This window comes from Dendropsophus ebraccatus, chromosome 9 (assembly GCF_027789765.1).
Source record: "Dendropsophus ebraccatus isolate aDenEbr1 chromosome 9, aDenEbr1.pat, whole genome shotgun sequence".
Classification (NCBI taxonomy): Eukaryota; Metazoa; Chordata; class Amphibia; order Anura; family Hylidae; genus Dendropsophus; species Dendropsophus ebraccatus.
In genome coordinates, this window is record NC_091462.1 from 26,555,601 (window position 1) to 26,580,676 (window position 25,076).

Consider the following 25,076-nt stretch of genomic DNA (forward strand, 5'->3'; position numbering starts at 1 on the left):
GACAGATTATCTTCCAAAGATTTGAAGCCAAAAGCCAGGAATGGATTTGAAAAGAGGAGAAATCTCAGGCTTTCCTTTATTACCGGATCTCTGTTTATAGTCTGTTTCTGGCTTTGGCTTCAAATCTTTGTCAGATAATCTTTCTGTGTAAATGGATTCTTATGGTGCGTTTACACAGAACGATCTTCGTTCGAATTTTCCCGATAACTATCGCATCTGAGCATTAATCAACTCGTGTAAACACAGCAAACGATCAAGCGACAAGCGAGAAATCGTTCATTGTGATCTTTCACCATGTTCTCAAATCGTTGTTGGTCGTTCACTGAAAATTCGCAAATCTCTTAATGTAAACAGTCTTTAACCGATTCACCCTATGTATGAGATGGGCTTAATCGATCTTAAAACGATCGCAATAACGATTTTTCCATATCGTTCCGTCTAAATGCTTATCACTATGAAAAACACATTGTTACTTCAAAATTGATTGAGTGAATTATCGCTCTGTGTAAATGCACTATTAGGGTGGGTTCAGACTGAGGAATTCTCGCGGAAAATGTCAGCGGAATTCCATCAGCTGTCCGCGCGCACATCTGGGCGCTTTTCCGCTGGCTCCATAGACATCATTCTATGGGCCGGCGTATTCTGCGATCCGCTGAAAGAAGTGACATGACACTTCTTTCAGCGGATCGCTGAATACGCCGGCCCATAGAATGGTGTCTATGGAGCCGGCGGAAAAGCGCACAGATGTGCGGGCGGACAGCTGACGGAATTCCGCTGACATTTTCTGCGATAATTCCAGTCTGAACCCACCCTCAGTCAGGAGAATGAGAGCCAAGATCTAGTAACAAGGTATCAAAGAAAATAGCAAGAGATAGCTAGTCACTCCAAATGAAGGCAGGCAACTAGAACATGGTGGGGGTAGTAGTTACATAGAAGCTGAAATCCATTCCTCAGAACGAGAACCCAGTCTGACTGGTGGGAAACACCTGTCAATCAGGAATCAAGTGCAAGGTGATTAATGGCTCAGGACGAGCACTGCAGCTGCCGCCGGCTCCTGACAATCCCTCTAATAGGAAATGTCAATGTTTTATTTCTCCTGCAGCTGCACTGTCACAACTTCTGGGCTTCCCACACAAATTACAGCTGATGAATGAAGAGGTACCAGCAGAGGTCACTCCTATGATCCCATAATCTCTGTGTAAGTCTGTAATGTACTTTAAGGCTATGTTCACACTACGGTGTGGAACATTGCCTACATTTCTATCGGGATCCCGTCTCAGTGTAGGAAGGAGGTACAGAGAAGGTTGTCCGGACTGGTTACATTGGAGCAGATATTTTGCATGGAAAGAATATTGTATCTGGATAGGTTTTTGGCTGTTACTTTTTTCTCGTATTCCCTGAAAGCAGACGGAGCTATTACCAAGTGAATATATAATTTCTAGAAGTGGTATAGCGACTATGTAGCCCAGTCATCTCCACATGACCAGACAAAGCAATGCTGGTAAATAGTTTCCCATTAGTGGGGAAACTACCCTGACTGGTCTCTCTTCCTCATTCGTGTTGTGGACAGGATGAAAAAGTGAAATTATTATTGTGACTCTGATTCAAGACTCGTTTTGTGGTAGATTTTAATTTCCCTTCTGTCCTGACACTGTGTGGGCTGTATGTGCCAGGCAGGGATCTCATGTACTTTTCCTTACTTATAATAGTATCTGGTATAAAAACAGAGCGTGCACATCTATTAAAGCTGGCTGACACTCTGTTTAGCAATTAAAAGAAATATTCATAGTAATCCACTCTGTAACTTTTTTTTAATACCTTTGGGCTATGTGCAGATAGAGGGGAAGAGTTATCAAACATGGTGTAAAGTGAAACTGGCTCAGTTGCCCCTAGCAACCAATCAGATTCCACCTTTCATTTCCCAAAGAGTCTGTGAGGGTAATCTCTCCAGAGTAGGCATGGTCCGAACCGAGTTTGGTTCAGGTTCGTACAAACCCGAACCCTCGGTAATGATTCCCGCTGTCTGCTCGCTCCGTGCAGCGGGAGGACCGCCTGGAAAACTGGGATACAGCCATAGCCATAGGCTGTATCCTAGTTTTCCAGGTGGTCCTCCCGCTGTATCCGCCCGTTGCACGGAGCGGGCAGACAGTGGGAATCCGATGCCGAGCGTTCGGGTTCATCCGAACCCGAACCTCGGCAGGTTCGGACCATCCCTACTCTAGAGTGTTAACTTTAGACTGTTAAATAGGCCACAAATTGCTGCTTTACAACTCAAAATGCCCCCCAAACAGCAAGGTGTATAATGCTGCATTTACACGGAACGATTCGCAGATTGTTCCGTGTAAACCAGTCGTTCACCGATTTTTCCTATGTGCGAGATAGGCTTAAGCGATCGCAAAACGAATTTTCTGTACGATATATCGTTCCGTCTAAACGCTGATTGTTATAAAAAAAAAAAATCGTTAATCGTATGATCAGGTGAATTATCGTTCCGTGTAAACGCAGCATAATAGTCTATAATTAACTAATGTTAACCTCTTATGGAGGACGGAGCCAGTTTTCGTTTTTTCCTCCTTGTGCATAAAAGGCCATAGCAGTTGCATTTTTCCAACTAGAAACCTACATGAGCCCTTATTTTTTGCATCACTAATTGAACTTTGCAAGGATAGGCTGAATTGTTTCATAAAGTATACTGCGAAACAAGGAAAAAATTTCGCATTTCTTTTATTTGGGGGGTATTTGTTTTTACGCCATTCGCCCTGGGGTAAAACTGTTGTGCATGTTCCTCAAGTAGTTACAATTACAACGATATGTAACATGTATAACTTTTCTTTTTTCTGATGGCCTGTAAAAAATTCAAACCATTGTTAACAAATATATGTTCCTTAAAATCGTTCCATTCCCAGGCTTATAGCGCTTTTATCCTTTGGTCTATGGGGCTGTGTGAGGTGTCATTTTTGCGCCATGACGTGCTCTTTCTATCGGTACCTTGATTGCGCATATACGACTTTTTAATCGCTTTTTATTACATTTTTTCTGGATTTGATGCGACCAAAAATGCGCAATTTTGCACTTTGGGATTTTTTTTGCACTTGCGCCGTTTACCGTGCGAGATCAGGAATGTGATTAATTAATAGTTCGGGCGATTACGCACGCGGCGATACCAAACATATTTATTTATTTATTTACTTTCATTTAAAACATGGGAAAAGGGGGGTGATTCAGACTTTTATTAGGGGAGGGGGCTTTTTACTAATAAGAACACTTTTTTTTTTTTTTTTTACACTTATACTAGAAGCCCCCCTGGGGTTAGGGCTATTTCCCCTGAGGTTAGGGTTATTCTCTCTGGGGTTAGGGTCATTCCCCCTGGGGGACTTCTAGTATAAGTGCACTGATCTCTCGTTGAGATCTTTGCTGTATACTTTTGCAGCAAAGATCAATGAGATCAGCACTCGTTTGCTTTCGGCTGCTGCAGCCGAAAACAAACGAGTGCCGAGTCAGGGTCAGCGCCATCTTGGCGGAGACCCCGGCCGCCACCAGCCACTAGACACCAGGGAAGTGCGGCAGAAGGTAATCTGATGCAGCTGTCAACTTTGACAGCTGCATCTGATTAACTGATTAGCGGGCACGGCGATTGGACCGTGCCTGCTAATAGCCGCTGTCCCGGGCTACACGCAGCACCCGGATCGCGGCGGTTCAGAGCGGGGTCGCCGCGTGGCCCCGCTGCGGACACATGACGTACGGGTACGTCATGCGTCCTTAAGAGGTTAAAGGGATTGTCCAGGCTTGGAGAAACAGTACCATTCCTGTCCTCAGTTTAGGTGTGTTTTTGTATTTTTAGTTTCATTGATGTGAATAGAGCCCAAATGCAATACCACACACAACCTGAGGACATGGAGTGGTGCTGTTTCTGCAAGAAAGTAGCTTGACTTTTTCTAATTCTGGATAACTCCTTTAATGTTTATATGTAATATTCAGCGGAGTCGCCACACTGTTCGGATTTGGCAACATTCTCCGAACCTGAACACTCAGCAGTTGATTCCCAGCAGCGGGGGCCCTAGGGCATCCTATGGCTGGATCCATGTTTTTCAAGACTCCTTATGGCAGCATCCAACTTTTCCAGCCGCTGGAAGTCAAATTCTTAGCCTGAAGTTTGCCGTTCACGGAAGGAAACCACCAGCCGAGTGTTTTGTATGGAAACCAAGTTACACAATTTGCGTAACTTCTATTGAAGTTACAGCTGGTGTTTGTGCAACTTCTATTTAAGTCATTGGGAGTTGTGAGTAACCTGCCAGATTTGACTATTTTCCGCTTCCAAACCACTACTGGCCCTTGATCTGAAGACAGGTGGGGGTCCCAGACGTGGCATTTAGGGGACACTTAATACATATACTATACTGCGGGTATACCATAAGATGGGTACCCAGGTAGGTACTCCTTTAATGCCTTTCGCTTTATATTTATTAGATTTTTTTGTTCTCCTTACAGATCTAAAACAAAGCTTTAACTCCATTAACCCCCTGAGGATGACTTAAAGTAGGAGGACTCTCAGCAGTGTCTCTGGAAACCTTAGCTTTACTTACTTTTCAGGTGAGTCGAGCTGCTGTTTTTATGAGATGACGTCAGAAAATTTCCGCTGATTCATACCTGCTGTTCTTTCATCTTTGTAGGTTGCTGTTACTCTCCACACCCTTTATAGTGATGATACAGAACTGGGAAATATGGATAAAAACACAGGAGATCAACTTAATAGAGCCTACGAAGCATATCGTCAGGCATGTATGGAAAAGGATCGAGCCAGAAAGGAACTGCAGCAAAAGGTACCTAGTCTGGGTGAGATGGGTGGGGGATAATCCAAAGTTTAATAATGTTTACCAAAAGTCTTCTCATGTTTCCCACAGGACAGGTTACTTAAAGGGCCAATAAACCAATTAAGTAAAGCATATAAATAGATCATGTAATATCATTAAAGGGCTTGCACTTCAAACAGCGCCACACCTATCTATGGTTCTGTCTGGTATTGCAGCAATGGGACTGCGCTGCGATACCTTATATAATCCGTGCTGCTGTTTTTTAGCCCTGTACAACCTAACCCCTTCTCGGCATCTGATGAACGTGATCATAAAGTTAGGTAAGGAGTATGGAGCTGGCTCAGGAGTACTCGCTATTATACAGGCAGCACCTAGTCGTAGCAGTTGGGATAGGAAACTGTTTACTGCCCCCAGAGCACCAATCCACCCCTCAACTGGCCCACTCCACTGATAATTATTAGAAGAGGTAGGCCATCGGTGGCGGATCAGTACTCTGGGGATGGTAGCCCCACTCCCAGTGCTCCAAATGACATTACAGGACACAGGATTACACTACACACTGCACAGACACGGAGCCGAGGATAAAGGTAAGAGATGTACCTTCATCCTCAGTACCCTGTGAACAATAGGGACATATCAGCAAGTTAGATTCATTTATCTTGCTGATAGTTTCCCTTTAACCCCCTCGATGATGCAGTCAATAGTGAAGCAGCATCTAGGTGGTTAACCCGAAGAAACAATCCTGATATTCTGACCAGTGATAAAATAGGGGTAGATCCATTCCCTGCACCACATTGCACAAATTATTTGCACAAACTCCATATTTGCCCCCAAAAAGTTGCAACAAAGATCCCAGTTTGCACCAAAACATTTTGAACAAAAAAATTTCTCCCCTTCAGTGTATGTTCAAATAGGCAAAACTGCATCAAAAAACGCCATTGATTTCAATAGGAGATATGATCACACCGAAATGTTACTTTTTGCCCTATGGTCCTTTTATGAAGTTTTCATTGAAACGAATGGAATCTTCACCCCAGGACCTTGCCGCACTGAGCGCAGCTTGTAGAGAACCGTGGGGCAGTGAAGCACATAGGTGAGGTTTTTGCCTATTTTAACCCTTATAATAGGCTAATCCTGTTTGTAAAAATCAGTTTACAGCTTGTGACGGGTTACACCACTGCCAAAAAGTGATGAAGACGATTCACTCTTGTCCAAGTGGTGGAGCCTCTTCATTCTTCACCAGCACGTGTACCTGCATCCCTATACTATTAGCAGCCGTACAAGGTAGTACAACGTTAGCTGTGGTGCTCAGACCAGAGCCATGTCTTGTGAAAATAGCCTATTGACAGTCAAGTCCCTATGGTCTAACATGACGGGCTATACAGGATAGGCCATTCGATTTAAAAGGCCCAATTACCCCTTCAAGAAAACACAGCTTCCTAATATGCATTATGGTATTATTTTTGGAAGAAGGTAGCCATTTTTTTTGTGATCTCATACAAGACTTTTGGCTATTTTGACCTAATCTTATAAAGTTCTTCTTGTGTCCCTCAGACAGCTGTGTATGAGAAGCAGCTACGTGATCAGCAGAAGCAGATAGATGAGCTGAAGGGTCGTATTGCAGTCTTGACCACAAATCTCTCGTCATATGCCGGAGCAGGTAACGTCCATCAAACCCATTAGATCAACAAAAGTTTGGTTTTAACGTGTTTGTGTGGTGTCCCACCACGGGTGTTGCTATTGGTTACACCCTTTGCAAAAGTCTGTACTTATGGCTGGGTTCACACTACGTATATTTCAGTCAGTATTGTGGTCCTCATATTGCAACCAAAACCAGGAGTGGATTAAAAACACAGAAAGGCTCTGTCCACACAATGTTGAAATTGAGTGGATGGCCGCCATATAACAGTAAATAACTGCCATTATTTCAATATAACAGCCGTTGTTTTAAAATAACAACAAATATTTGCCATTAAATGGCGGCCATCCACTCAATTTCAACATTGTGTGAACAGAGCCTTTCTGTGTTTTCAATCCACTCCTGGTTTTGGTTGCAATATGAGGACCACAATACTGACTGAAATATACGTAGTGTGAACCCAGCCTATAAGTGTAAGTGGTAATGTAGCAGTACCAAAGTTTTACCACTTGATATCGTTGTTGCAAGTATTTATGTCCAGATATTGCACAGCTGTAGGAACTAAAGGGTCATTGTTTTCCTATGTATCACATGAATCTGTACACCAATGGGAGTTCTTTCTGTTCTTTCTGCTTCTCACCTATCACCTTTCTCTTTACATCTTACACGCACTCCTCACCCACTCACAGCATAGTTTACACATGCTGTAGGAAGGAAGTCACATGGGTAGAGAAAGTGTAGGGTCTTCTTGCTTTGGATTCTGTAGAGGAAGGACACAGAAGAGTACGCTCCCTACAGCAGTCAAGTTGGGTCCTGGCTCCTGCTAGGTCCCTGATTCAGTTATGGTCTAGACGTTGAGCAGAGCACAGGTCACTGTCCACAGGGGATAAAGGTATAGCCAGCCCACTCAAAATAAAAGCAGGTGTTCCGGCATATCTGTGTGCCCAACCGGCACTGGCCTCATGACAAATTACTGGGAAGGGCTATACCTCGGCCAACCACTACACCAGTGGAGTCACACTGTTCCATCTAACTTGTGACCGGCCGTCTGTCACTGCTCACCGGCAGGGCAGCAACCACTCGTTCCACCACATTTGCTTTTAATAATTCTGCAATGCATCTGTTCTATAAAATAGCATAGAAAACCATCAGTTTGATATGTGCACCCCCCCCCCTATTCTCAAACATCCTGGTTATTTAAATTAAAGAAGTCCAGTAAAATTCAAGGAAAGGGTCTTCAGGGTCCCACTGATGGCCACTGGATGATTATGTCGTCTGGCATCCGGGTACTTCTCATACATACGTCTTCTAACGATTGTGCCTCCCCAGTCACTGATTGTCTAAGCGGGCAGTCAATTACCCGGATATGTAACGTTCCAGGTGGCACTCCGGGGATAGGTAAGAATACTTTGTTTATTATTTTTACGCACCTCCTGGCTTTCTCCCTCTTTTTAATTTCACAGGACTTCTCTTTTAACCTCCTAGGTGTTACTCCAGGTAATGTAGTTCAATTGCGTGGATGTAAATGGGTCTAAGCTGTAAAGCCACATACAACCTGTAAACAGGTATGGTGCTGTTTCTTGTAAGAAAGCAGCCATGTTTCCTTAAAGGTGTTATCCAGTGCTACAAAAACATGGCCACTTTTTTTCAGAGACAATACGACTCTGTCTCCAGTTTAGGTGCAGTTTGCAATTAAGCTCCATTCACTTCAATGAAACTGAGTAGCAAAACCCTGCCAAAGTTTGAGACAAAAGTGGGGCTGTTTCTGGAAGAAAGTGGCCATGTTTTTGTAACACTGGAAAACCCCTTTAAAGAAGTCATGAAACTAATACTGTTTTGCTAATTTTCCTAGCAGGGTTTGGTGTTCCACCCCTGTCTCCAAAATTCGAAAATTCAGATGGTTGGAAAGGTGAAGCTGCTACCATTGAGGTTTTGCAAGAACAGATCAAAGTCAGTCTGCAACGAGAAAGGAATCTCAAGGTAACAGTGTACACAGTCGCTGTGGCTGTATATTGTACACCATATATTGCACATATTCCACATTAAAGTCCACGTTTACATCTAAGCACTACCCTACACTTGTGGTATACATCAGAAAACAGGCCAGAACGTCACAATGTGTCCCACCAGATCCATTGATTTTAATGGACCAAAAGTAGACTAAAAGTGGTGTTTGGATGAGGAACGATGACTGATTTCATTCACTAACAGCAGAGATCTTGAAAATGTGGAGAAATTCATGAGCCAAGTATATTGAGAAACTTTTTTTTGCATAGCACTGGGAAATCCCTTTAAGGATGATGCAAGCCCAAACAAGGAAACAGCAGTTCTGCTTTAGCTTTGTGTACACTCACAACGTATAATCACTGGTAAAAAGCAACAATATGACTTACTCATTTCCCCGTTTTTCCTGAGTCCCATACTTGGTTGATATACAGTGTACCTTTATTATTAGCCTGACTTAGATTTCTGCGGACAATGAGATCTTGATTTACCAGTTCTACTCTTAACAGATTCCATAAATGGCCACTGGTACTTAAAAAAAAATTGATATACTCTAAAGACACATCAAAACTTTTGGTTCATTGGTGTCTGGGCGTTCAGATGCCTACCAAACATAAGATACAGCCAGAAGAAGCACTTGGCTGAGAACTTCACTCCCCGGTTTGCTGCAGGATACAGTCTCCATTGTAATAGTCTGGCAGATGATGAGTGTTTTCAAGGCTCGATTTAATTGTTCAACTGAGCTGCATCGGCAACTAGGACCTCTCATTTACCCAATATTCAGCCCTTAATGGTATGTGTCCCATCTCAGCTAGCTGTTGGTAATAGCTGATAGCTAACTTCCCTCCCGATTGCCCTATATACATGAATGCTTGACTTGGCCAAATGTTTTTGTATTCTGAATGTCAGGGTGGAGAGTAAGCTGCTGCTACTTATCTTCGGTGAACAAAAGTTTTCAACATGCCTCATCCTTCTCATAGATGATGGTGGAGGATAATCAGGAGAGACCCCTTAAATGGTAGATAGTCAGACAGTCTCAGCAAAATCAAGGACTTGGCTTAAAGGATACTTAAAGTAAAAAAGTTAAAATAATAATAATAACTTCTGACTAGAGATGAACGAACCTTGAACATGCTCGAGTCGATCCGAACCCGAACTTTCGGCATTTGATTAGCGGTGGCTGCTAAACCTGGCTAAAGCCCTAAGGTTATCTGGAAAACATGGATATAGTCATTGGCTGTATCCATGTTTTCCAGACAACCTTAGAGCTTTATCCAAGTTCTGCAGCCCCAGCTAATCAAATACCGAATGTTCGGGTTCGGATCGACTCGAACCCGAATCCGGTTCGCTCATCTCTACTTCTGACATATCATATTGACATGTTAGAACATTGAATTGGAAGGACGGGTGCTGAGTGAGCGGTGTACATAATTAATGAGTCTAAGAGAGTTAATTTCCCACTGCATAATGTGAATATACAGCGGAACAGCTGCCACTCTGACCGTCAGTCAGGCTGGCCCACCAGGAATTTGCCCGGTACGCCACATTATCAGTCCGGGCCTATCTATCATCTATCTGTCTATCTAACCGTCTCATATCTATCTTTCTCTAAGTATATATATAGTATATACTCAACTAAAATCCTGTCCAAACCTGTTCTTTCATTCCTTTAACCGTATATTTGATCTAATGCTGAAGAATATATACAGAATATAGTAAGTTAAGCTCAGAATAATAATAAAAAAAGATATAATTCGCCTCAGGCATCAGATATACAATAGTCTAGACCAGCACATGTAGCACGTTTTATGACGTTTGCTTATCAAATGCCACATGTTCCATTCCAGGATCAGCTGGATACAGAAAAACTCTGTGCCTTGAAATTGGAAGAGGAACGTGACAAGTTGGAGTCTGTCCTCGCCAATAAGAACGATGAAATCCAATATCTAAAAAAGTCATTGAAAGAAGCAAGAGAGATGAAGGAAAGACCAGAACAAAGAACAATGCTGGATGCAGAAGTGAGTATTGTTCTCATTACTCTGGAAGGAGTCTACATTGCCTTGTACATTATTGATGTATATAGGTGATGGCCACCTTTCTATCCTCAGGTATATAAAGTGCCTGCAGTCCAGCTGCTCCTGGTTTCTGGTATACATCAATCAGCCACTAGGAGATGATCTAACACTGCAGATTGTATATCTCATTGTCCTTTATTGCTATTTATTACCAGGAAACCCTCATCTTTATCGCTGGCTTTTCTATATAACATACAGAAAATTTTAGATTTTATTGTATATTGAGTTATGCCCTATAGAATATATCGCCTCAAAAGAGAAAAGAAAAAAACAAATAGATAGATAGATAGTGGTATAAGGAGTCTGGTATAGAGCCATTCTAATAAATTGCATATGAGAGTAGGATTCTATTAGTCTATATTGTGCTCCAATGTAGGCCATGTGCAGGGCTGGCCTTAGGGTAGATGGCTCCCTGTGTAGAATATTCTTCTGCCCCCCCCCCCCAAGTATATATCCTGCTAACACAGACACACATACAGTCACATATACACATACAAGTAGACACATATATACCCTAAAGCAGGGTATATATGTGTCTCTTTTCCCAGTTCACTGTCCCTCAGAGCAGTGGAGAGCCGGACTATATACTGCTACTATATCAGGTCCGCGGGGAGCTGTTGCACCTGGAGGATGACACTGTCTCTGCCCATGAGGAAGAGGTGGAGGATCATACTGCTCATCTGTCTTTGGTCCGGGGGAGGATCATTGGGGGTGGCTTAGGATGATGAAGTTGTAGTTCTACCACAGCCACACAGGAGCATGCTGGGAGTTGTTGTTGTTGTACCACATCCACACAGGAGCATGCTGGGAGTTGTTGTTGTTGTTGTTGTTCTAACACCAGTCTGCCAGCCCTTGTGTTTACCATCCTCTCCATTACTGTACAGTAACTTATAATTTGACATATTCAACTGTTTCTAAATGTTTGTTTAATTTCTTTTACATGTTGTTCAGAATTTAAAAAAATCATTATTTTTAGGGTGTGGATGGCGCCCTGTGCAATGTCTTCTATTGTTGAGCCCCTATAATATACCATATTCTGTAGTACAGCCATATAGCACCTAACTATAGCAGCCAGTGCTCAAACATTGTCCAACCAATGGACTAGAGACTAAAGCTGCATTCTGTGCTGCCTTTCCATAGGTTACTCTAAGAAGTATACGTTGAGGGGGTACAATCTCCAGGTGCCCTTACTATTAAGACCAGTGCACTTCCCTCCCTCCCAAAATTTAATTAATGACGGGCGATGCATCCTTTTTATTATTAGAGAAGACACATTGAAGATGTTCCATGTGGATTTTAAAATTAAATGATAGGGAAAAAAAGAGAAACGTTTTACCTAAAATCAGCTTAAAGTGAATGTACCACTAGGTGCATCGCTTTGGGATTTTCACATGAAAAGACTGGCGCCAGTGCTTGGATATCGGTGGCACAGTCCTTTTTTTGGAACAGCCCCCCCAGTTCCCCCACACAGCGCTGGTCTATTCCTGAGCACCGGCCCGGGCTGAAGCACCTGAAGTTTGCCCACTGGCCCCCAATGTGACAAAACCCCTGCCCTCTGTGGCGTGGCTCCAATAGAATCAATTGAGCCGTGTCACAGGGTGGAGGGATGAATGTCACACTGGGGGCTGGTGGGTGCCTCTTGTGCTTCAGCCCGGGCCGGTGCTCAGGAATAGACCAGTGCTGTTTAAGAGAAAAAAGGACTGTGCCACCAGCATGCCAGCGCCAGTCTAATCATGTAAAAAAAAGACCTCAAATCGATGTACACTCGCTTTAGGAAAAAGGGGGGGGGGGAAACAACTGAAAACACATCAAATCTTTGTTTAAAAAAAAACTGCATCTAAAAGTTTGGGCACACCAGAGAAACTCATTAAAAATATAGTTATATTTGGCATTTCTAGGTACATTAACTCTGATGCCACGCCCCTCTCAGAAAGCCCCACCTACTTCCTATTAAAGTATAGGAGCAGCATCAAAAGTAAACAAAGACTGGTACAAACTGCCCACAGCAACCAATCATAGCTCCTCCTTTCTTTCACCAGAGCTGGAAGCTGAGCTGTGATTGGTTGCTGTGGGCAGTTTGTAAATTTTACACCCCATGATCTCCAAAATCCCCCAAAAGTCTTGAATATTGGTGCAAAACAAGCATGTGCCAAGAGTTTAGATCTTGTTTACTACTATAGTGTCAGACAGCCCTTATATAGCTTACATGGTGCTTGTACAATGGATAGTATTCACACTTGTAACTGGATTTGTGTCTGTTTTTCATGAGATGAGAAATATGAACATTACTCAAGATCCCTCTGCAGGAGCTCCGGCCCTCAGTGATAACACAAGGTTCAGTATTATTATTATTTATTGCTATTCATTTATATTCTAGTAAAGACAAACAGTATATATGCATAGAAGCCACATGTACAATACTCTATTGTCTGTACTGTACGTTAACCCCTTAAGGACAGAGCCTGAAATGGCCTTAAGGACCGGAGCAAATTTTATGAATATGACCAGTGTCACTTTATTCATTAATAACTTCGGGATGCTTTTACCTATCCGGCTGATTCTGAGATTGTTTTCTCGTGACATATTGTACTTCACATTTCTTGTAAATTGGAGTCGATACTTATAACGAATCTTTATGAAAAAACCCAAAATAGCGTGAAAAATTGTGAAAAAATGCATTTTTCCAACTTTAAAACTTTTCTGCTTATACAGAAAATGGTTATACCACATAAATTATATATTAAATAGCATTAGCAACATGTCTACTTTATGTTGGCGGCATTTATTAAACTATATTTCATTTTTTTTAGACAATAGGAAGCTTAAAACATTAGCAGCAAATTTCCAAATTTTCAGTAAAATTTCAAAATCAGATATTTTTAGGGAACTGTTCAGGTTTAAAGTGTATTTGAGGGGACTGTGTGTTAGAAAGCCTCACGAAGCACCCCATTTCAGAAACTGCACCCCCTAAACTCTGCAAAAGCACATCCAGAAAGTTTTTTAACCCTTTAGGGGAGTCACAGAAATAAAAGCTAAGTGTGTAAGAAATTTGAAAATTTTAATTTTCTGTGCAGAGATTTTATTGTAATCCAATATTTTTCATAATTATAAACCTATTACCAGAGAAATGCACCCCAATATTGATTGCCCCATTTCTGCAGTTTATAGAAATACCCCATATGTGGCCCTATTGCGCTATTTGACGCAACCACAAGCCTCAGATATAAGGGAGCGCCTAGTGAATTTCAATGGCTCCGTTATTTTTGGTCATTTTTGACTGTACCACTTCAGGTTGGCAGAGGCTCTGGGGTGCCAAAACCTAAAAAACACCCCTAAAGGGACACCATTTAGAAAACTACACCCCTCAAGGAATGTAACAAGGGGTGCGGTGAGCATCTGGACCCCACAGGTGCTTCACAGATTTTCCAAACAATATGGCTTGAAAAAAGACTAAAGTATTTTTTACACTAAAATGTTGTTCTAGCCTTCAATTTTTCATTTTCACAAAGGGATAAAAGGAAAAAAAAAACACAAAACATGTAGCACAGTTTCTCCCGAGTACGGAAATACCCCACATGTGGACATAAAGTGCCAAGCGGGCGCAGGACGAGCCTCCAAAGGGAAGGAGCGCCAATTGGCTTTTGGAAGCTGGATTTCACTGGAATGGATTTCAAGGGCCATGTCGCATTTACAGAGCCCTCGTGCTGCCAAGACACTGGAAACCCCCCACAAGTGACCCCATTCTGGAAACTACACCCCTCAAGGAATCTAACAAGGGGTGCAGTGAGCATATGGACCCCACTGGTGACGGGCACAAATGTGGAAAAATGTGACGTGAAAGTGAAAATTTTTCATTTTTTCACTTTCATGGCACAAATGTGCCCGTCATCCAGGGGTCCATATCCTCACTGCACCCCTTGTTAGATTCCTTGAGGGGTGTAGTTTCCAGAATGGGGTCACTTGTGGGGGGTTTACAGTGTTTTGGCAGCACAAGGGCTCTGTAAATGCGACATGGCGTTCATCATCCATTCTAGCCAAATCCAACCTCTAAAATCCAAATGGCGCTCCTTCCCTTCGGAGGCTTGCCCTGCACCCACATGGCGCTTTATGTCCACATGTGGGGTATTTACGGACTCGGGGGAAATTGCTCTACACATTTTGTGTGTTTTTTTCTCTTTTAACCCCTTGTGAAAATGATAAATTCAAGGCTAGACCAACATTATAGTGTAAAAAATTTAATATTTCATTTTCACGCCACATTGTTCCACATTTGTGCCCGTCACCAGTGGGGTCCATATGCTGACTACACCCCTTGTTACATTCCTTGAGGGGTGTAGTTTCCATAATAGGGTCACTTGTGGGGGGTTTAACTGTCTTGGCAACACAGGGGCCTTTTGAATGCAACATGGCCCCTCGAAATCCATTCCATCCAAATCCAGCCTTCAAAAACCAAATGGCGCACCTTCCCTTTGGAGGCTTACCCTGCACCCGCATGGCGCTTTATGTCCACATGTGGGGTATTTCCGTACTCAGGGGAAATTGCTCTACACATTGTGTTTTTTTTTATCTTTTAACCCCTTGTGAAAATGAAAAAATCAAGACAAGATCAATGATTTAGAGTAAAAATTTTAAAAAAATTACACTAAATGTTGGTCTAGCCTTGATTTTTTTCCATTTCCACAAGGGGTTAAAAAAGAAAATGAACACAAAACGTGTAGGGTAGTTTCCCCTGAGTACGAAAATACCCCACATGTGGACATAATTTGCCATATGGGCACAGGGCAAGTCACCAAAAGGACAGAGCGCCATTTAGAGGCTGGAATGGGGGATGGAGGCCATGTCGCAATTACAAAGCTCCTGTGCTGCCAGAACAGTAGAAACCCCCGACAAGTGACCCCATTCTGGAAACTACACCCCATAAGGAATCTAACAAGGGGTGCAGTGAGCATATGGACCCCACTAGTGATGGGCACATGTGTAGGACATGTGCCGTGAAAATAAAAAATACCATTTTTTTCATTTTCACGTCCCAAATGTGGCCGTCACCAGGGGGCCATATACCCGCTGCCCCACTTGTTAGATTCCTTATGGGGTGTAGTTTCCAGAATGGGGTCACTTGTGGGGGGTTTCTACTGTCCTGGCCGCACAGAGGCTTTGTAATTGCATCATGGCATCCTCTAATGGGAATGGCGGCCATACCTATTTAGCTGGGGAAAAGGGACAATTCTAATTTATTTGGGGGTATTAGGTCAATTATTAGTTTATAAGGTTGAAAATGACAGGTGTCCATCAAATTCAACCTGTGTTGATCCAGAGGAAGGCAAAAACCCCTCGTGAGGCAGACGACAGTAGCCTCATCACAGGGGAAAAATTCCTTCCCGACTCCATAATGGCGATCAGAATAATCCCTGGATCAACGTGACCCCTGTAATAGGAATAAGGGACAGAATTTAGATAATGTAGAACCCCAATGACGTGTAGTGCGCCTTGGAGCGATCCAGTATGCAGAGGCCGGGGGGATCAGGACAGGTGTCACACTGGTAAATGGTGTCCTTCCTGATCCCCCTGTTACCCCACACTCTGCACTTCTTCTGGGGTCTCCTGTTCTCCAGTGTGGGGGACGTCACCTGGAAAATGTTGTCCTGGTGCGATACGGGGTCCTTCATATCCAGAAGCGCTGGGTCCGCTCCATGGCTGCTAAATATTAGGGCTCTATTACTACTTCTGATATGTTCGGATCGTGCCGCAAGCTACAGTAGCTCGGGCAGCGAGGGACCGGAAGAGGGGGTGCTGGTATAAAGGTTATCCCCGTACGGGTGGTGGTGACCTTTATCCAGCAGTGGGAAGATCAGTTCCCGGACGATCTCCCCACTAACTCTGAGGATGGGGGGGGGGGCATCTGGCGGCTGGATTCGAGTGTCCCTTCCTTCATACACTCTAAGGGTACGTGCACACTGCGGAATCGCGAAGGATAACCCTTTGTGCATTCCGCAGTTGGCACCCGCCGGCGGACTGATGCAGGCGCACGTCTCCGTCCGTGTCGTAGACTCCATTCTATGCACGGGCGGATTCCGCTCTGCGTCCAACGTGTTGATGGAATGACGGATAATGGAATCCGCCCATGCATAGGATAGAGTCTATGACACAGGCGGAGACGCGCCCCTGCATCAGTCCGCCGGCGGGTGCCAGCTGCGGAATGCACGAAGGGTTATCCTTCGCCATTCCGCAGTGTGCACGTACCCTAAATCTGTAAGTGTACCCTGAGGTACTCTCACAGAGTTTGTAGAATTTCACGCCATACCGTCATCTCTTATTGGGACGGTACTGGCGGAAAAGACGTGTCTGGGGGGCAGCGTACGCTACGCTACTCCCAGACACGTCACTGGATGATGAGGAGGATGAGGATGAATGGAGGAAAGAAGGACCCCCCAATTCATCCTCACTGGCTGTTTCGGTGTCGGAGGCAATAATAATGTATGCGTCCGACACCGAAAACACCCTGGGGGCCATCTTTATATGGGGATTGGTATATGGGGTATGTAGTGGTGTAGTGTAAAACTTTATTCAATGTAGTGTGGTGTAATGTAGTGTTTTTTTACGTGTTTTTTACAGTAAGTATACAAAAAAAACCTACGCCAAAAATGGTGTTGCTGATGAATGCCGCACTTATGTTCGGCACTTATAAGCAGACCGTGGCAGTAGGATATAAAAAAAAAACACCCAGACCGTGGCAGTAGGATATAAAAAAAAAACACCCTACGCCAAAAAGGAGGAGTTGCTGATTAGCAGCGCACTTTCGTGCGATGCTGATCAACACTCAGCGGTGATAGGGTGCGGAAAATAGAAAAAAAAAAAATTGGGAAAAAATTTTTTTTTTTTACTACATTCTGAACATCCCTGTAGTGGCTGATACGTGTATTACACTTATCAGCCGCTAGGGGGCAGCAGAGCGCAAGATCCGAAAATAGACGACGCTGGAGCCGGAAAAATACGAAAATAGACGACGCTGGAGCCGGAAAGAGACGATCGGGACTCACTGAAGAAGCCGAAGTCCCAACAAGAGGAAGTGGACGCCGGGAACCCGGAAGACGCCGATCAGGACCCCGGGACAGGTGAGTAATGTACAAATACCTGCTCCGGACCCCTCAGCTACCTAGCTGAGGGGTCCGGAGCAGGTATTTATTACTTGTGGGGACTTTGATCGCCGTGAACGGCCGGCCGGCTGGCCGGCCGTTCACGGCGATCGGGACGGTGGTACCGTGACCACCATTACTTTTTACAGTAATGGCGGTCGGTGCCGTCCTCGGACAGCACCGACCGCCATTTTTTTCCGGGTCATCGGGCCACCGATGGCCCGGAAAGGTTCCGATCGCCGCTATGGGCTTATCAGCCAATAGCGGCGATCGTCGGCATGGGGGGGGTTAACAACCCTCCATGCCGACAGGGAGAGATGGCCTGCTATGTATTATAGCAGGCTATCTCCCCCGATCGGGACCCGGCCGGCCGCGGCGCCCGTTTAAAGGGATGACGTACCGGCACGTCATGGGTCCTTAAGTGACAGTGATCCATGACGTGCCGGTACGTCATGGGTCCTTAAGAGGTTAAAGGAGAAGTCTGGCAAAAATTTTTATTAAAGTATTGCATTGTCCCCCAAAAGTTATACAAATCTCCAATATACACTTATTACGGGAAATCCTTCCTGGATAACATGGTGATGTCACTTCCTGCATAACATGGTGATGTCACTTCCTGGATAACATGGTGATCTCACGCCCCGACTCCCAGAGCTGTGCGGGCTGTGGCTGCTGGAGAGGATGATGGCAGGGGGACACTGAGGAACACAGGGCACTGGAGGGACAATGAGCATCCCTCTGCCATCATCCTCTTCAGCAGTCACAGCCCGCACAGCTCTGGGAGTTGGGTCGTGACATCACCATGTTATCCAGGAAGTGACATCACCATGTTATCCAGGAAGTGACATCACCATGTTATCCAGGAAGTGAAGCCTTGATGCAGTAGTAAGTGCTGGGAAAAAAACACTTTATGTGCATTTCCTGTAATAAGTGTATATTGGGGATTTGTATAACTTTTGGGGGACAAATTTTTGACGGACTTCTTCTTTAAATCAAGTGACATTTCAGTCCTACAATAAATTTTTTTTCCAGCTTGAGGCTATGTTCACACTACGTATATGTCCGGCCACATATTTTTCGTGTCCGGACATATACGTGTAAAACTCCGGCCGGGATTTACGCAAGTTGCTGCCGGCTACGTACGGTCCGCGAACTTACACCCGTAAGCTACGTACGCTTCCCGAGCGGCGTACGTAGCGATCTGACAGCGGTATTTTACTTGGATATCTTCTGCTAGCCCCGGACACCCCACAGAACCTTTTGGATCGGCAGTTACAGCATTTCTGTCCCAAAACAATGGTCTGGTTCATTTTTTACGGCGCCGCATACGATCCGGGCGTAAGTTCTTACGTAGTGTGAACTGTGCAGCTGTAGATCGTATACTTTCCATTGTACGTAAACTACGTAAATCTCCGGCCGATTATTCACTGAGTGTGCTACGGAAACTTACGTAGTGTGAACCTAGCCTTAAAGAGGTTAAAATTATAGGACTGAAACGTTGCTGCTTAACCATGTGCTGCTTAGCGGTGAAAAAATAAGTGTTTTTTATTCGCCAAAAACCGCAACGTTTCGACCTCGCTATGAGGTCTTTTTCAAGCAGTGACACTGCTTGTAAAAGACCTCATAGCGTGGTCGAAACGTTGCGGTTTTGGGCGAATAAAAAACACTTTATTTTTTCTCTGAATTTCGAGTGTCACGGCTTTCTCTATTTGTATAGTCCAGCACCTGTGGTCGCAAGGGTGCATGCTGGAAGGCACCGAACTACAATTATAAAAAGGAGTGCTGCACTAATAGACTTTTTTTTAATTTATCTATTTATCTATCCTTTTGTCTGTCTGCTTGTATCTCACATCTGTGCAATAAATAGGGAAGACGGTGACCCTCACATTTAGATGCTGATTGGATATCGTACTGTATCTATTTGAAATCAATGGTATCAGAATACCACTTTGGTTGTAGGTTGGTGCGGTGGCAGTATTCAACAAAATCCCAGACAAGTATTTATATCATGAAAGAATTTTACAATTTTAGAAGTTACCGGTGAATTCCCTTAAGAATAGGAGATATTTTCATCCAGTTCCCACGGCTTCTCTGCTCTTTTATTAGAATAATCGTGCTGATAGAATGAGCGGCTGTAATAATACAGACATACAATACTGTAGCTGTACGGGCGGTAACCTAGAGCATCCACTGAACATCCAGCTCTATATCTGGTAGTCACTTGTAAACAAATATACCGTATATAATAGAATACAATGGATGTGTGTTTATATAGCTGCCTATACAGTAGCTCAGATTTGCTTCTAATGCGGCAGAGCGGCTTTACTGCTCATCACAGTCTTAATATTTTAGTATTCAGAATATTCTCAATTTGGGTGAGTTCACACTGAGGAATCCGTAGTTCCCGCGGATTCCATCGCTCGCCCCACTTGCATTTCCACCCATCCCATAGACTCTATTCTATGGTTGGACCAGTTCCGCAGTAAGAATTGACATGTCAATTCATTAGGCAGATGGAGGAATCGGACTGTGCATAGAATGGGTTCTATGGCACAGGCGTAGATGCAAGCGGGGGCGAGTGATGGTTTATCCAGTGAAATTCTTTTACTTTCCAATCAACTGATTTGTAATTTACTTCTATTAAAAAATCCCAGGTCTTCTTATACTTATTAGCTGCTGTATGTCCTGCGGGAAATGTTTTATTTTCAGTCTGACACACTGCTCTCTGCTGACACCTTTGGCCCAGACAGGAACTCTGTCTTGGTTTTCTATGAATCGCCATAGAAAGCCTCTCCTGCTCTGGACAGTTCCTGTCTCGGCCAGAGATGGCAGCAAAGAGCACTGTGTCAGACTGAAAATAAAACATTTCCTGCAGGACATACAGCAGCTAATAAGTATAAGAAGACCTGAGATTTTTTAATAGCAGTAAATTACAAATTTATATAACTTTCTGACACCAGTTGATTTGAAAGAAAAAGATTTTCGCTGGATAATCCCTTTTAATAGAGAGGGTTGACCTTTTCCTGATCCCCATTCCAAGGCCAAGTGGTTACAAAGAGCTGCCCTGTCCAGCCCCTTCATTTTTATTTATGTGTAATGCTTCATTTCACCTCTAGTAGTGCTCTGCTGACACTACTATCCCCCGATCCTCACATACATATGAAACCTCAACGCATCCAAGCCTTTAGATGCTCAGAATAGATAGAGAACAACATTTTCTGGTGGTGCTTTACATTCCAAGCACAAAAGAATATGTCCAATCCAAGAACAGATGGGAAGGCCCCATGCACATTAGATGGTAAAGTGACATGTCTTGGACAAGTTGTACAGAGTTTATTATCATGGAAACCTTCCAAAAAGCAGGGATTGACCATAGCGGAGAAAATTACCATATAAATTTATATATATGTATAGTGATCTGTACAAAATTAGGCTATGTTCCCATGTTGTCAAACAATGGCCGGAATTAATGATCAGTTCGTTGTGGGAACAGCCTTATAGTTATAGGTGACCCAAATACAGTAGATAGATATGACAATAGCAGCTCAGCCTCCCTCCACCCTGTAGAATGACTTCTACAGAGGTCACAGAGCATGCTTACAAACCTCCCGCATATAAAGAATAGGATCTAGAGATGTTCATGTGTCTATGTCCCTGAGGCTTGCTGTAAAGCAAGTCGCTAAATGCTGTTAAAAACAGATCAGGCAAGATGGCAAGCCCTGTATTAATACACTTAAAATGAAAAAAAAAATGAATATTTACGATAAAATGGAAATGGATTAGAAAAAAAAACCATGTTCTAGTATCTGGTTCTCATCAGTAAAAAAAATAAATAAATTTAGGGGGCACATTCCCTTTAGTAGTTTTAATCAATGTTACCGGGGTTATCCAGAAAGCAGAAAAGGTCCTACCTCTTCTGCGCTCCGGCGCTTCAATTTCTCCCATTGTGCTGTTAACTTCTGCAGACAAGAGGGGTACGGGAACAGGTTGTAGGCAATGACCAATAGCTGCCTGATGTTACAGATGTCACAGCGACATCAATGCCCTCAGCATCCACATCATTCTCCCGCCAGCCTCTTGTCTGTGGAAGTTATCAGCACAGACGAGCAGAGGGAGGAAGTGGAGCGCCGGAGAGCAGAAGAGGTAGGACCTTTCCTGCTCTCTGGATAACCTTTTTAAAGAACTTTTCATCATACATTAATTTAAAAAAAATTGTTTATGCAGAGTCGGAAAACCTGACCCTTACTACAGGTAAATACAAAAAAAATTATGTAAGCCAAAGGTTTGTTCTTCTTTATTGAAAATTATTTTTGTTTCTAAAATTATGTATTCATTTTATTTTGTAGACAAAAAGCTTTAATTAACTGCAGTCACAGAACATCCGCCATCATTAACATTCATATTTATTTTTTTTTCCTTTCCAGTTGGGTTCTTTGTAGATAGATGGAATATGTTACCGCACATCATTGTTGTGCCGCCTCCTCTGTCTTTTGTTAGCATATTGTATCTTCATATTCTATAATTAGCATTTGCGGGTAATGAGTTTGGCACTAACCAGCCGCTGGTAATGCTAATTAGTCTATGCCGCGCTTTGTTACCGTCCATTAATACTTTACTAGTTTTTTAATAGTTTGCATTAGCATTCACTAGTATTAGTTGTTAAGTGTAGTCCTTTGCTTCTGTAAGCATTTATTAACACTTTACTCCATTTTTTTTAACAGTTCGTAGCATCTGCTGGTTATATTTGCAAGCACTTATTAGTAATTATGTCATCCGTAATTAGATTCCAATAACGTGGGTGCCATAGCCTTACATTCATATTCATCATATTTATAGCGCTATTTCCACAGGTAAGGTTGGGTACTTCATGATTAAAGGAGTACTCCGGAGGAGAAAAAAATTCTGAAAGTTAAAGATTCATAAATTGCTTCTATTTAAAAAAAAAACAAAAAAAAAAAACTCATCAGTACTCAGCTGCTGTATGTCCTGCAGGAAGTAAAATTTTCCTTCCTGTATGACATAATGATCTCTGCTGCCACCTCTGTCTGAGAATTTGCTCCTGTTCTGGACACATGGACAGAGGTGGCAGTACAGAGAACCATGTCAGACTTTTAATAGAGGCAATTTACAAATCTGACTTTCTAACACCAGTTGATTTTAAACAAAAAAATAAAAAAATCTGGAGTACCCCCTTAAACAATTATTTGTACTTTCTATGTAAGTATCCTACATTGTGTCCCTGATTCATTTCATAGTGTAAATGCCAGAGACCAGATTAATTTCTGATGCAGATCTCCTGCATGGAAATCGTTACATGATAAAATTTTGACTGTATGACCCTACCACTAGGGGGAGCTATCAGTACAGTAGTCATGAGGAGATATAGTTGTATAGTCTAGGACCCTATATGTAATCTTAGACAGTAGGAGGCTATATTAGACTGGTGACTGAGCCATTTTGGGCCTTATTGCCTTGTTATTATTATTGTTATTATTATTTTATTCCAAGACTGGGTTTACACACAGTAAAATTAAAAATGGGTGTAAAGTAAGTAATAAAAAGGCAGTTTTTTTTTTTTTTTTTAACTAGTTCTATAACGGGACTTTCACTTGCAATGTTCATAAAATACACTGCACTACTATTGTGGTAGCCTAATGCTCACAGGCAATGTATATATATCTGCATCTGCAGCATGGCTGTATATAGGCATGTACATAGTAGACTATCTGGGGGCCCCCAGATGACATGGAAACCCATCAGCACCCAATTATCAAGCCGATGAGGTAACCGAGCCCCACAGATAACTTACATGTATAATACATGCATTATAATTCCATAAAATAATTTAAAGTGCTCTGATCAGAGATTTCCACTGTTCTCTATTTAGTGCCGGCCATGCTGACATTCTGCCAGACAGCTAGGCTTCTGTCATAAAATGGCAGCCAAAAGCCCCTTTAGTAACCCCTGTAAAAACATATATTGGTGGTGACTAAGGGGTTTAGGCAGCAACGTAGATAGGATTCATGGGGCCCTATGGCAAAAAAAAACCTGTAAGGGGCCCCATGTGTCCTGTACTTCCCCCACCCCCATACACCAATACAATACCCCAATTTTGAGGACCTGTGGGTCATGTGATCCAGGTCCTTCGACATTCTCCTTCTCTGTATTCCAGACACTGACAGGTCCTTCTCCTCTGTTCAGATCCTTTTGATGATCACATGTACAGCGGCCAGAAGGCGGCGTATATATAAAGTAGGCTCCAGTCCTGAGCCCATTCTGTACAATGTTGACAGCATCAGGATGAGCACGCTCATTCTGTGTGGTCAACCGGTTAAAGGGGAACTCCAGCTTTCCTTGATGGCTGAATGAATGCATAAAGATTGTCAACAAGTTTGTCATCTGTTCCTAGTGAGAATAGGCAAAGTACAGAGTGCAGCGTTTAAGTATAATACAGAAAGTAACTCAGGATCAGTACAGGATACATAATGTATATACACAGGGACCCCACCAGCAGGATAGTGAGTGCAGCTCAGGATTATAATACAGAAAGTAACTCAGGATCAGTACAGGATACATAATGTGACCTTACCAGCAGAATAGTGAGTGCAGCTCAGGATTATAATACAGAAAGTAACTCAGGATCAGTACAGGATATATAATGTATATACACAGGGACCCCACCAGCAGGATAGTGAGTGCAGCTCAGGATTATAATACAGAAAGTAACTCGGGATCAGTACAGGATACATAATGTATATACACAGGGACCCCACCAGCAGGATAGTGAGTGCAGCTCAGGATTATAATACAGAAAGTAACTCGGGATCAGTACAGGATACATAATGTATATACACAGGGACCTTACCAGCAGAATAGTGAGTGCAGCTCAGGATTATAATACAGAAAGTAACTCAGGATCAGTATAGGATACATAATGTATATACACAGTGACCCCACCAGCAGGATAGTGAGTGCAGCTCAGGATTATAATACAGAAAGTAACTCAGGATCAGTACAGGATACATAATGTGACCTTACCAGCAGAATAGTGAGTGCAGCTCAGGATTATAATACAGAAAGTAACTCTGGATCAGTATAGGATACATAATGTATATACACAGTGACCCCACCAGCAGGATAGTGAATGCAGCTCTAAAGTATAATACGGGATGTAACTCAGGATCAATAATATATGTATACAGTGACCCCACCAGCAGGATAGTGAATGCGGCTCTGGAGTATAATACATGCTTTAACTCAGGATCAGTACAGGATAAGTAACATGTACACGGTGACCCCACCAGCAGAATAGTGAATGCAGCTCTGGAGTATAATACAGGGTGTAATTCCGGATCAGTACAAGACAGGTAACACCATGCATTAGAATGAATAAATGTATTCATAGATATTGCTA

General features: G+C 43.0%; 1 protein-coding gene across 12 annotated transcripts in view; it reads left to right on the forward strand.

Annotated features, from left to right (window-relative positions):
- TANK (TRAF family member associated NFKB activator) overlaps positions 1 to 25,076 on the forward strand; it is a 74,616-nt gene that overhangs the window by 32,359 nt on the left and 17,181 nt on the right. For 7 of the 12 annotated variants that reach the window (XM_069982801.1, XM_069982803.1, XM_069982805.1 and 4 more), the window contains 7 exons: positions 1,103 to 1,198; positions 4,489 to 4,590; positions 4,671 to 4,820; positions 6,366 to 6,471; positions 8,303 to 8,430; positions 10,302 to 10,472; positions 12,799 to 12,863. In XM_069982801.1, coding sequence (XP_069838902.1) covers positions 4,722 to 4,820; positions 6,366 to 6,471; positions 8,303 to 8,430; positions 10,302 to 10,472; positions 12,799 to 12,863 — 569 coding nt within the window. In that variant the 5' untranslated portion in view covers positions 1,103 to 1,198; positions 4,489 to 4,590; positions 4,671 to 4,721. The remainder of the gene's footprint in view (positions 1 to 1,102; positions 1,199 to 4,488; positions 4,591 to 4,670; positions 4,821 to 6,365; positions 6,472 to 8,302; positions 8,431 to 10,301; positions 10,473 to 12,798; positions 12,864 to 25,076) is intronic. The other 5 variants (XM_069982807.1, XM_069982809.1, XM_069982806.1 and 2 more) reach the window with 2 other exon arrangements.